Source organism: Astatotilapia calliptera, chromosome 17, assembly GCF_964374335.1.
Source record: "Astatotilapia calliptera chromosome 17, fAstCal68.1, whole genome shotgun sequence".
NCBI classification, from domain to species: domain Eukaryota; kingdom Metazoa; phylum Chordata; class Actinopteri; order Cichliformes; family Cichlidae; genus Astatotilapia; species Astatotilapia calliptera.
In genome coordinates, this window is record NC_137438.1 from 18,186,189 (window position 1) to 18,200,618 (window position 14,430).

Consider the following 14,430-nt stretch of genomic DNA (forward strand, 5'->3'; position numbering starts at 1 on the left):
AGAGTTGCTCCCCGGGAGTGAGCAGCTCTGAGCCCGCTGCTCGGAACGCCACTGAAGGCGAGAACAACACGATGTTTCGTTTACCTGATGACATTGGATCTCTACTTTCAGCGCCTCTTGCAGGCCTTGTAGTTCCATGTTCCGACCAGGAAAGCACTTTTCTCCCACTTTCGACGCGGCCGAGACCAAGTTTGAGTGATTTTAAAGATTTTTTTAAGCGACAATAACAATTGAAAGAAGAACTACTCGGGCTGCAAAGCAAGTTCTCGCTTCTTTTTACAGCCCAGGACTCATCACCCACTTTCCGCCCGTCTTCAAAAGTGCTCCAAACCCGGCGGGAAGAGCTCGGGCTTCGCACGGCTCCTCTCCAGAAGACCACCGAGCGTCGACGGGTCTGACCGGGCAGCCGGGTCGCTTTTCTTTTGCTAATTTTAAGTTGAAAAACGGGGACTATATTTTGTCCGAGTCCGCGGCTTGATTTCACTTTGCCTGGGGAAAAGTTGCGCTTCGGCTGTCAATGGTAATTCTGAAGTTCCCGGATGGAGCAGCGAGAGCAGACCCCCTCCTCCCTGCTTCACTGCGCATGCGCAGTGAGCGGGGGGGTAGTTACAGTCAGGTTTTATGATTAAAAGTCGTGTTTTTACCCCTTTGGTCGCAATAAAACGGCACCTAGTCACACTCTGATGGTTCAGAGAGGTCTAGTTAAAAGAAAAGATAAATAAAAGCTGGTCAATGTGTGAATTACACTGAGCTTTTCACATTCAAACCTAAAGTGCTGGATTGTAAATAAAATTGCTTCATTACAGTCATTACAAAATCTCTAGTTATTCTACAGACTTCAATTATAAATATAACACATATATAACACATGTATAGAAAATCCACATAGATTTAGGATATAAGTTATAAAAAGTTTCTTCAGCTGCAACACTAACAAACTAAAGGCTTACCTAACATCCGAAAATGGTCTTTTATCCACAGGATGCCCACATATAATAATCACTTTAAGCTTAGATACTGTATTTTTATACCATTAAATAAGATTAAAAATAACACACAAAAACTGTGAGCAGCTTTACAAAAAATAAACATAATAAAGCTTTAAAAGTCATAACAGGGCTTTAATATGACAGCTACACCCAGTTCACACAAGCCAACCTGCATCACATGACCCTCACCTGTTTGGAAACTCACAGCAACTTTAGATTTCTCTACTAATAATATCCTAACCCTCATTAATACTTAATGTGCATGATAAATAATATGTAGGCTGTGTCAGCTGCTTCTTTGAGTCATAATGTTTTGATGTTAGGTACCACATGCACAGTTATTTTGTTAATTAAGCTGCATCAGGATACACAATATGAGTAAAAGTCAGAAATGAAAACCTGTTGATTTAATAAAAAATAAACTACACCAAACTCACATTGTGTATGTTTTTGTGATGTAAAGGTTTTGTCATTTTCACAGTTAGGCACATCTGCACTGATATTTTTAACACAACAAACAAACACACCAAAATATGTTCACTTAAAGTGGTTGAGTGGAAGGAAAAGAAAGGATGGGTATTTAAAGGCATTAAACAGTAAGTAGTGATGTAAATAGGTTGGATTTGAAGCATTCATAAAAGACTGATTTTTGTTACATGTGACATCAACTATACAAATTAAAACTATTTAAAAAAAATAAAGATGACTTTAAGTGTGGATATTTATCAAAAATAAACCCAGTGTGGCTTTTTTTCGTGAACACATGTTATTCCTGTCATACATGTGAAATAATGCTTGTTTAAACTCCTGCCCAGCGTCGCAGTGGAGCTGACTCGGGCAGAACAGTCTTTGTGTTGTTTACTCCTTTAACATGGATGCTCTGCAGGTTTAAACATGGCAGCAGCAGCGTTCACTCCACTCTCAACTTCCTGAGACAGAGACGCGAGGGGGGGGAGGGTAGCAGAAATGCCCCTCAGCAGGACGAACATCCACCCACACCTGCCCCTGTACACTTTCTACCTCGTCACATGAGCACAAAGAGCTCTGCTGGGTTAGTTTCTCCTCACAAATCTGCCCCTTCTCCCCCATTTCTGTCAGTCTGACTCTGGCCCCGCCCCATCTTCCTCCTCCCGCCCTCTGGCCGCAAGCCAAGCTGCGATTGGTCCAGACTGCTTGCAAATAAAAACGGGAGCATGGTTGATGGAGGAAAGCCAATCAGGAGTTGCAAAGGAAAAGCGACAAGAAGGAGAACCAATGAGCGTGAAGGAGGTAGCGGAGGTGGCGGGGCCGCCCCGGCAGTAAGCGTGATGGGAGATAAAAGAGCGGGGATGGCAGCCGGTAACGTCTGAATCCACCGAGAACTCCGGACCCTGAGCTGCACGCGGACTTCAGCTTGTCTCAGACCGACGCTGTGACGCGTCTCTGAGGCGCAGCACCGCGGAGGAGCCGACCCTAGCACCACGGACAGAGGCAGCCGCGTGGGAGGGACTACTTCTTCATGTGCTCTAAGTGTGAGGAGGTTCCGCTCACTGGTCCTCACACAGGCCGCAGAGAAGCCGCAGCACGGAACTGTAACACGGACCTGCCTCTGTCTGCACTTCCGGTCTCCACCAGAGGCGCTCTGAGGGGTCAACAGTCAACTGGGTTTATGACCAAAGGTGGCAGAAACAACAGACACATATTCAGATTTTCTACCGAACTAAAATAATTTTCTGTAATTATAAGCACCGTCTCCAGTTTGATTTGTTTTCCCCCATTATTTTCAACTTTTTCATAGCAGAGACCACAGGTCAAAGTCTAAGTCCTACACATGACAGTTGTTTACAATTAGTTTGTATTACTTATTAATACATTATTCATTCAAAATGCACTCTAAATTAAACTGCTGTGTGAGCTTTAAATAAAGTTCATATTTGGGGATAAAACAGTTGTCTTTGAAAAGTTTGTCCGGTTTATCTGGACAAAAGGCCATAAGAAAGTGACTCTGATTTTTTTATAGCTTTGATGAGGGTATGGCAGCATTTCCATCCAGAGCTGGATTAGTTTTAGAGCACTTATGGTGGGCACGTCAGATCACTGAAGTCAGTCCATCACAAAGATTCCGTGTGTGAAAGTGATGTCACGCTCCCTGCAGCACTCGGAGTCCTGTCACTTACTGATGGAGAGGCCTGCTCATCAGTATGTGCAGGTGTTGCAGCTGACCTCATTTTATTTCATTTCATTTTATTTCTTTTTGGTGGGAGAGTGTGCATACTTGTCACAAAATCATACTTCCTACTGAAGAACAAAATCATGCTGACTCGTGATGATTCGTTTCCATGAACACAAAGACGTAAATGAGTTGTTCACAGTGACACATGCTGATGTTTACAGAGGGGAAAGGAGAAACAAAGAAAGAAAGAAAATAAATCTTCCTCCAGTGTTTAACAAACTGAACCAGAGCAAAATACAGCAGTCATCACTGTAATACACCAGCAAGAACTAAAACAGGACAGGAGATGTTTCCCATCGTAACCACAGAGTCTAGAGGTATTTTGACAATAATTAAAAAGCAGGTGTATATAGTGTCTGATGGTCCATGAAGTAAACAGAGTAGAAGCACCACACCCTTGTGCCGAGCTCAGCGGTGGGGGGGGGGAGTCTGGTCCTCTAACTGGAACCTGTTCTTCGGCTATCGTCACTATCGCCGTTAGCATGCACTTGAAGTGTGTAACTGTAAAGGTTAAACTTTCTGTTAGATTTTATTAGCTGCCTCTAAAAATAAACAAGTTTAAATAAATAAATAATAATCACTTTTAGACCCACAAATTTAATACTACAAAAGATTGAAAGATTGGTGGCATATGTGTGTGTGTCATTTTTTACATTTGAATATTTTCAATTATAACGTTATTTTTTTCCACATTGACTGGCACTTTACAACAAATACAAATAAAACATATGTTAATTTTTGGAAGAAGGTAAGTATAAATTCTGATCTATAAAATGGTGCATTTTTTACCGCTTAAACGTTTTTATTTATAATGTTAAGTATTGGCAAATAAAACTTAAATAATAGTTTTGGTATGAGTTTTCAAACAAAGTAAAGCCAACAAAAATATCTGTCCTGAGACCAGGTGGAGCTCAGACAAGTTTTAATCGGATTTACTGAAAGCTCTCCACCTGTAACAGTCACAGGCAGCATGCAAAATATATGCAGAGCATCACACACTTCTCCAAAAATACTCTGTTTTTGTTGGTTATAATGATGATGATATTCTTACAAAATAAATAGTGTTTAGAAAAAATAATATAATTCGCAAGGCACCTCCCTCAGACACATTTACTAAGCCCACCTGCTACCTCAGGTATCAGTGGGCTGGTTCAGTGTCAGCAGTGTGGGTGTGGGGAGTTGTGAGTGGGTGTGACCCAGAGGTGTCATCTGTGTGGCCTGGCAGCAGGTCAGCAGGTGAGTTCACATATGTGCAAAGAGTGAATGTTGGCTAATTAACACAAACACATTATTTTCTGTTAGAAATGAAGTAAGCTAGCTAATGCTAGGATACCAGTAAATACTCTTTTCTCTTTTTTAAAACCTCACCTCACCTTTTAATAGAGCCATCCTACCGTTTTACCACTCAGCATCACCTAAGAGCGCACCTGGACCAAACCAAATGAGGAGGGAGGAGGCGGGGTAAGGGGCTGAGTTGTTTTTTATTTTTTGCTGCCAAAAACAAAAGAAAACTAATGCTGGGAAACACACGTGTTTATAAAACAAGCAAACATTATTTTATGGCGATAGGTTAAAAATTTTCATTTAAAAAAGGCTAGTTTATGTTTTGTAGGGCCCCTGTCAGTCATGGGCCCTTACAGTCATCATCACTTTCTGACGTTATTAAGAGGCAAAAAGAGTTTGGGCAGTATTTTTTCTCCTGGATGAGGTAGATTAGACTTGGTGTGGGTTCACGTGTTTCTGTCTGCAAGCCTTTAAAGGAGAATGTGGTGGCAGTTAAGAAAAGGAAGCAGTCTGAAGTTTGCTCTGTGCTTTAACGCAAAGTTTTTGTGCTGCTAAAAGCAAGACGTCATAATGATGTAGATGTTGGATTTGTTGTGGGCCTGTTCCAGTTTACCTGACGGTTCAGGATATTTTTTTAAAGCATAAGTAGATTTGAAATGTAAAAGCTAGCAGCTGCTTGTATAGCTCGCTAATGCCCTGTCAGTTTCCCATCAAAGTCCACAGGTTTATCCACAATAACCAGAAAATGCTGCTGATCTTTCAGGGTGACAAGCTCTAGACTGTTTGTTTTTTTAACAGAACACAAACTCAGCAGAAACTTTAGATTCCAGTTGTTCCACGTCAAACCGAGTTCAGCTTCCTTCCCCAGACAATAGCCAAGACATTATAGTAGATGTTAATAGATGACACTTTTTTAGGTATTAAATTGTGCAAATATTTAGACTTCACTGGGCAAGTACAGAACACCTTGCTTGCCCTGACAAAATGATATTGCTTTTTTGTGACTTTTACCTACATCAACTTCAGCCAGCAAAACCAGCTGCTTCTTCTACACACATGAAAGTTTCTGCTGGGCTTTAACTACACTCCTGACATCTGTTGGAGTTTTTGCCAGTCTAACTGTCCAATCAGCATGAGCATGAGTATCTATGGGGAAAATTAGCTTCACTGTGAGAGAAACTAAACCTTGAATGTCGTACTACAGTTTACGTCAGACACATTATCAATGCTAGATTTTTAAACATTGAAAGTGAAATTAAATAAATATTGGAATTTTTTTTTGTCTGGTGGAAAGAATCATTTTAGCTCCATTCGCTCCTGTTTATCTTCGACTGTTTCAGAGCACCACCTGCTGTGCCCCCGGCTGAATTGCAGCTTTCTGCACTCCTGGTTGTAGTTCACAGGCAGCTCACTCCCTTCGTCCGTCCCTCGACACTCGGCTGCCTGCTGATACCCTCCCCCACCCCGGCCAGGTCTGCTACATCAGCTGCTACTTTTCATTTCACGGCTCAGCGGCAAGACTCTTGAAGTCTTCTCTGTGCTTGCTTTACTATTCCAGGCTACTGCAAGTTTTTTAAGCTCCACTCTCTCTGAATGGACTCAGACCTGAGATACATGCCGGCTGCTGGTGCTGAGATTTTATTATCAGTCTGCAGGACCACAGCCAGCATGGGAAAAATGTCAAGGTCCAGCTCAGCCCCAGCAGCATTCCCCCCACACCAGTATGTTTCACATTGTCAGTTTAATGTTCACTTCATAAGGCTAGAGCTTTAGTTTGAACAACAATTGTTCTTCGGGTGTCAGTCAAATGAACATAAAGACTCAACAACACAAAGCTCTGCATAAAGAGCATAAAGGATAAAAAAAACCCACAAAAAAACATAAAAAGTCCTAAAAAGTTATTACACCAACAAACAGACGCGACACAAAGAGACAACAGAAGAAATACATTGTCACAAAAGAGGTAAGATGGATCCACAAAGACAACTAAGAGAGGCATGGCTGCAAAAGAAATGAAAACTACAAATACATTTACCACAAAGTACAAATAACAGACCCAAATGGGAGGAAACAGACAGAAAAAAATTCAATCATTGCAAAGAAAAATACCACAAAGAAATCCAGAACTGCAAAGCTGTAATTGCACTTGTTTTTCAATTGTTTATGCAAAGTGGCATTAAAAACAAACAAAAAAACTACAGTCAGACCAAGACTGAAACAAACCACTAAGAACAACCTCTGAGAAACACCAGCACATGAGCACAGAGATATATAAAAACGCAAAACATAACAAGAGATTTGAACCATACACTGTATATAAAAGATGGACATAGCCGTGTGACGTCACCAATCATGAAGCCTGGAGCTGAGCGCCACCTTGGAGTTTTGAAACTGGGCATGACGAGTGTGGCGTCAGTTTCCTGCTCCTCTCCAACTGTGATGGGACCTAAATTTAAAAAAGTAACTTGTTTTATTCAGGCAGACCTGAAACCGGCACCTGAGACCATAAACTCAGACTTCTGTTAAGTCTGACTTCAGAGGAGTCCCTCCCTGCTGGACAATAAATGAGGATTAGCAGTGACTTAAGAGTTTACAAATTCAGTTTGTAAACTTTCATATTCTCCAGAAAAGTCTCAAAAAGCCACACAATTTTTTTTTAATGAGGACTGGGAACCAACTCGGGTTCAGGGACTCCGATTAGCTGAGGTGAAGCCTAGCAGACAGCTAGCAGCTACAGATGTGCCTCCATCACCATCTAGAGCACAGGTGTCGAACTCCAGGCCTCGAGGGCTGGTGTCCTGCAGGTTTTAGATAACAGCCTGGGTCAACAAACCTGAATCAAATGATTAGTTCATTACCAGGCCTCTGGAGAACTTCAAGACATGTTGAGGAGGTAATTTAGACATTTTAATCACCTGTGTTGGATCAAGGACACATCTACCTGCAGGACACCGGCCCTGGAGGCCTGGACTTCGACACCTGTGATCTAGAGCCTCTGCTGGACATAAAAGGTACTATATGTTGGTGCTTCAGTTTTAGTTTACAGCAAACTAACTGGCACAATATTTGCAGACAGTGAATCTTTATAAAAATAATTATTTTTAGTCTTTTAAACCAGTAAAATGAAGATTGTGACTAAAAATAAAAACATTACTTAAAACTTTATGTTAAAACTCATAGTCATAGGTGGATAGCTTCTCTGATAGCCTTTCAGTCTTTAAACATGCAGAAGCTCAAACAGATCTGAACTCAGCTGCATGTTGTGTTTATCTTACAGTCCACCTCAGGCCAGGCTGGGACCGGCCATCTGTCAGCACTGCAAACCCAGTGAAGCCTGGCCGGTCCTGAACCCAGCCAGGCTCATGGCTGACAGGAAGTGTTTAATGGGGAACACTTGGAATCAAACAACCTGCAACAAGCCAGAAACACAATATCAAAACTTTTATTTGGTCTAGATTTGAACATCAGTGTGTGATAATAATCAGACTTAGCCTAAGAGCATTATTGCAGCAAAAACCAGAAGCAGGAGGATTTTTTAGTCCACAAAATCTGCTCTCTGCTCTCTAACACAGTCATGCGACAATGACAGCTCAGAGGCAAACTCATGGGTACTGATAGCTTCTGTCAGCTTTGTTAGGAGAGATCATGTTCTGAACGTGGTGAAAGGGGACCTCTTTACTTCATAAAACTAAGAGTAAAACATGAGAGGACCAAAATCAGACTAAAACTGAGATGACAGGATAGTACAGCTGTAAAGTTTATCACATCTGCTATGTTATATTAACATTTGTCCCATTTATGTTTGTTAATGCTTATAGTTGAGCTGCCCTGGCATTTGGGGGTTTTATAGAAATATAAAGGAACACATATTAGTCAGGCTAAAAGGGTTTTATAAAATAAACTTCTGAATGTCACAACTAGAATCAGTTAGTTTGAATAGAAAATCACACAAAAATACACTCAAAACACACACACACTGAGGAAGGGGACGAGAAACAGATGAACGTAATAAAGTCACGAATGAGGCATAAAACTGAAAACAAGATACTGGAGACACTTTCAAAATAAAACAGGAAACAACAAAATAACCACACTAAACACTGAAAGAGAAATGTAAATATGAAACTCAAGACTGAGACAGAAATGGAAACTCTTTGCTAAAAGAATTGAAAACTAGGCAGGAACCAAATAAAAAAACTGAAGAAAACTCAAATGAATATGAAACTGGATGAAAGAATGACAGTGAAATCAAAACATTCAACTGAGTCAGTGTCTGAGTTCAGCTGGAGTGCTGGCAGGTATGAGCTGTCTGAGGACACAGGTATTCAGATCCAGGTTTTTTGGGTTGGCGCCAGTGAAGCTTCACGTGTTTACGACAACCAAAAAACCAAAAGACCATCATGCCTGATATCATGATTATCGAGCCCGGGCATGTTGCTCACATCACCAACAAAAGGTCAAACTTAAGAAAACCTTCCTACATGTTGCAGACATGCACAGCATCATTGTGGTTTTAAGTTCTACACTGTAAAAAAATATTCCGTAGAAAAACAGAAAATGTCCTGGTAATTTTCTGCCAGTACATTTTCTGTTTTTTTACGGCGGTTTGACGGACCTTTCTGTAAATGATAAAACGGAAAATTCTGTAGATTTACAGTATATTCATAAATTAAAACTTAAATTAATTTGTGCTTCGTACACAACAACATTGGTACAATTAATGTTAAATATTCTTTTATTCTCCTTAACTCAAACACTATACTTAAATATAATGACAGCATCCATCTTGTCATAAAACTACTAAACAGCTGATACATGAACAAAATAACTCACAAGCTTTCAAATTTGAGCATTTTTATTTCCTTGAAATGAGGTTGCCCTCATGTAAATGTGTTTATTTACATTCATTCAAGTGGCTACCAAGTGTTTTCTTCAAACAGGACACCTGACAAACAAAAAATGTCATATTTAACGACATGTTCACATTTAATAATATCCAGAGTACCTTTTAGTTAGAATCACTGCCTTGTGGTAGTTTTGCCTCAGCCAAATGGTTAAGGTGCGGTTTACATCCATCTCTGTCCACTTATGATACAGTATACACATGTAGTCAGTTATAGCCAAACACCTTTGATTACTGAATTACATTCACTTCATTAATGAAGTGAATGTAATTCACATTTGTGTGAACATTTGTCTGAGATTAACTCTTTGGGCTCTTTACCTTACAATATAACATACTTGAGTCAAAATTTGTTGACTGTTTAAGTGGTGCCACATGAATACAACTGAACAGATCTAAAGAAGATGTTCCTGAACTTTGGGTTTATTCGAACAGGACTGATGGATAACCACAGGACTTTTCCCCATATGATAACTACAACACATAATAAATTAAGACAGATTACTGTCCCAAACTTAAAGATAAAAGTGTATTTACGGGACTTGTTTTGTCAGTGAGGAGCAAAGTATAATTAGAAGTGCTTGTTCTGATGAAAAGTTAAACTGTAAACAGCAGCATAGTGAATAAGGATCTGTGTCCACGAATCCTCAGCAGTGACAACACTTAAACATCATAGTTCAAAATCCTTAATGCACACCTTTTTCTCCACGGTGTTCAAATTCTCTAAGCTGGTTAAGTAGAGGAAAAAGTCTGACATATTTCATGACCATTAAATGTTAGACAAGGCTCTGAAAACGAGGTTACAGTTACAAACAAAAACCTCTGCTTGTGCACACAGACCCTAAATCACAACAAATAAGACAATAGTAAGACAAATTACTACAAAGTCTTGTTACCGCTCTTCATATAACAGTGTGACAAAGTCCTGAATGCAGCCTGCATGTTAGTACATCAAGGTCCATCTGAGCTTTAAGTAAAATACACTCAGCTTTTCCTTGGATTTTAAGAGTTGCTCAGTTCATACAGGAACTGCAGCAGTCGGAGTTAACGTGTCGCTGTGTTGCTCCTCCGTGTCAGCCATTGAGACTAGTCGCAATTTATTCTGAGGAAAAAAAGAGAAACAACAAGACATTTTTAAAAAGTTTGTATTTTTATAATTTTTTTTTTACCTAGAGCATAAACAACATAAACAAAAAAAGGATTAGGGCTGTGCGATATGACGATATATATCAGATTACGATATAAAAATGTCTATCGTTTCATATTATACACTATTCTTTGTTTTGTGGTGTTGCAAAATAAACTGTTTACGGCAATATTTTTTTCATGGTTTTGATGGTCACTGTAGCTGCTATATTATTTCTTAAAGTTCTCTCCTTCTCTTATACTTAAAATAACCACACTATGGACGGACAAGTGACTGTTTTTACGCGTACTTTCGTTACCAACAATGAGGATAAAACCATCGTGTGGCTCCGCCGTCCGCTTGTTTATTTTCCACATAAACCTTTCACAATAAAGCTCAAGTTTCTGTTGAGACTTTTCAAACTAAACTGAAATGATATACATTATTCTCAAACATAAAATTTCAGAATATGCATCAAACAAATGACCTCAAATAAAAACATCAAGTAACTATAAATGGCGCTTACAGTCACCACGCAGATGAAGGCACAGAGAATACCAGCATGGCCAGCAAGGATGAGGCAGAACCAGAAGGACCAGTCAAAAGAAATCGAGGACCTTATTGTTAAATGAGGGGCTACCTCTGTAGCATGGACATGGTTTGGTTATGAAAAGTCTGACACGCCCCAGAAAACTGTACTATGCAAATTATGCCACAAACTGGTCCCCACCACCACTCGAACACGACAAACCTCTTTAACCACCTACACAAGAATCACATGAAAGAGTTTCGAGAGAGTTTACGAATGAAAAGCAAAAAAGAGTCGTCAGGTGCTCAAAATAATCCTTAGACTCAAACGTTAGAACAGGCTTTTCCTTGCAGCACGCCGTCTAATAAATACTCAGAAAGAAAATGGCGGCCATTTAAACTCATGTCTAAAAATGTATAGTTTCATGCATCGGTCAAAACACTCGACTCCAGGTACACGACGCCCAACTGAAAACATTTCACATAAGTCGAGTTGCCCGAGAATCACAGAATTTACAGAAAATGCACTATTTTGTGATATATATCGTTATCAGGAGAGATACGTCTTATATTGGGATATGAGATTTTGGTCATATCACGCAGCCCTACAAAGGATTATAATTCACGTAGAGTTGCATACACATAACACCATTCTGTTGCAACAAAAGCAGTTTATAATTAAAGTAACATACATACCTTGAAAAACTAAATCAACCACAACATTAAACTCACCTTGTGTTTGTAGAGAAGGTGATCAGGGTTTTTCTTCATTTCCTGAGACCAGCTGCTCTGGATCATCACCAGCTTGTATCTTCATCTTTTTTTTCACTCGGGGAAGTCTTTCCTTTTCTTGGCCATTGCTCTGCACTGGAAAACCAAAGTGTGTGATCAAAGGTGAAATAAGGGATATTTTTCCACTGCAGGACTTAAAGTGCTTCAAGTAGTGATAGCTGTTGATCCATTTCTCAAATAATCTGTAAGGATCTGGATTTTTAAGAAAGATACAAATATCTCTGCTTATATTTGGCTAAAAGCTTGATATAGACAAGGCATATAGAGCCCCTGCACACCAGCACTGCGCTTACATTATAGTTCAATCAAGAAATAGTTATTATTGATTTATTATTGAATTTTTTTAGTAATAATTTTTAGTATTTAATCACATTAGCACAGTAGGGTGACAAAAATATTCCACATACAAGAAATGCTGCTCAGCATTTCATAAATTACATTTTCAACAAATGTTGGAGTAAAAACACAGTTACAGGGAAAATGTGTCTGTCTGTAAATATTAACTAAACATTTCTATGTGCTACAAAATAGACATACTGTAATTGTAAATGTGCTGAGGTGAAACTATACTTTCAATAATTTTACCACTACAGCCTGTTAACCACCGAAATAATCTATGCTGGTCAGCTAGCTAAAAGCCTTTACTTTAGCAGCCCAAATCAGAGGCTAACATTAGCATTTGCTAGCGTCAGCCAGGAAGGTCTGAGGGTTAAACTAGGGTTAGTGTAACTTTGCCCGAAACCCTTTAAAGTGTACAGTAGAGCCAACTGTAAAACACGGGTATTGATACAGTACTTATGAGAGTCCTAGAATAATTTCTAGGACCATAAGTTCTCACTTTCCCCAGTTATCCACATCGCTGACTTTCGCTAATTAGCTAGTTAGCAGTCACAGCTGTGTAATACCCAGAGAGACACAGACAGCTAACTATAATATTTATGAAAACTGGTTCAGCCACTGAAGGGCAAAACTGGTGGTATCACAGTAAAAATTATTTTAACATTAATTAAAATAAAGCTTAAGTCATGTTAAACCTAAATAACAATTATTTTAAAAAATGAGTCAGCAAAATATTCCTGACTTGTCTGGAGACAGCCGAAACCAGTTAACAAATAAATTAACAATTCTTTCTAAATAAAAACACGGAGTCTTTTGAAAAACATTATTTTAATAAAACGAAACATGAGTTTTAATACTTACCACAGAAATTTGAAGGCAGTTTCTCCAACTTCAGAATCCAAAATCCAGATGAAGCCTGAAAGAAGCCTAATGGCTGCTCTTGCGCTTACTTTTCCCTCCTTTTCAGGTTCTTTTTCCAACAATGCATTGCAGTAGTTGAGAAATACAGAAAAATACCTGTAAATGACTAATACGGAAAATTCCTTCACGTTTATACAGTAGATTGTACTGTATTTTTACGGATTTTTTTTACAGTGTAGGGTAAATTGAATCTCATAACATTTCTAATATAAAAATACAACATATTAGAAAATTAGGAGTCACAGCTGGAAGATGTATTAAAGTCATTGCGCATTGAAATGCTTGTGAGTGGTTAGGTGGAACTCTGATTTGTTTAATTTATCAGTTTAGCATCTGTTAAAATTAGTTTAAGATTTAAAATCAGGAATCTTCATTGATGAGCAGCGCTCGGTGAGAGATAAATATCTGGAGTTTTTCATGTTTGTCCTGATATCTTCTGCTCTTCGCTGCAGAATACTGAAAGGAAAAGCCCATCAGCTGACAGACTCACAGCCATTAACCTTATCATCGTTTCCCTGTTTGCAGCTTTAAAGTGGCACAGTTGGCACTCACACTTGGCCTAATGTGAGCAGAGATGCTGCTCTGACATTTTTACTTGCTCTTCCAAACGGATGGTTGGCAAACGGCATGGCTCCATGCAGACGCCGTGGAAGCCAAGAACGTGTCCTTCTCTGCTGACTCGGAGACACAGTGACATTTGTAAGGACCGACTCTTTGGGCTTAGAGAGGTCGTTGTAAATGTCAGCCAAGTGCAGCAGAAATCAGAGCAGGAAAACACCGCGTTCAGCCCTGCAGGAGCTTTAAGTCACTTCACTACAGCCACTGATCACATGTCAACACAGGCCAGAGGAAGTCATGTGATCTGAAGGCTTTTGTGACAGGAAGAGAGGAACTGAATGCCCAATCTGAAAAAAGCCAAACAATAACATTTTTAAGTTATCCAAGTGACTTATAGATCATGTTTAACCTGAGCAGCTAAAAACTGTGGGGGGTTTCTAAATATATAAAGGGGGTCCGGTGTTCTCGCCAGCTCTAGTGAGCCTTGACCCCCCGGCTACCTCTGAAGCTGGTGGGTAACAGACATCTCTGAAAACGTCAGAGCACTTTAGCAAATATGTGATCTCTTGATAAACTGAGCAGATATTTGAAGTTTACACACCTGCATTCTGGCCTGAAAATATGTTAAAAGTTTGTTTTGTGACCCAGAAGGAGTAATAAGAGTAATATTAAAACTAAGTAGCTGTTGCCATTGTTGGAAACTGGAATTGGCTCGCCGTGCTATGAATTCTGGGATAGGTTGGGCCATGGGAAGGATACACCCGATCCATCCTTCAAA

At 39.6% G+C, this 14,430-nt stretch overlaps 1 protein-coding gene and 1 long non-coding RNA gene across 2 annotated transcripts in view; both read right to left on the reverse strand.

The window, feature by feature from the left end:
- The window catches only part of phf21b (PHD finger protein 21B), a 91,865-nt gene extending 90,104 nt beyond the window's left edge, over positions 1–1,761 (reverse strand). Inside the window, exon 1 of the mRNA XM_026146625.2 lies at positions 85–1,761. Within this exon, the coding sequence (XP_026002410.2) occupies positions 85–138 (54 nt within the window). The 5' untranslated portion in view covers positions 139–1,761. The remainder of the gene's footprint in view (positions 1–84) is intronic.
- An 8,032-nt stretch (positions 1,762–9,793) lies between these two features.
- Positions 9,794–13,194, reverse strand: LOC113037020 (uncharacterized). Its single transcript, XR_003274542.2, has 3 exons — positions 13,035–13,194; positions 11,775–11,909; positions 9,794–10,490 (listed from the first exon to the last, which is right to left on the reverse strand). It is a non-coding gene; the product is annotated as an uncharacterized LOC113037020 (long non-coding RNA).
- Between the last annotated feature and the right edge of the window lie 1,236 nt (positions 13,195–14,430).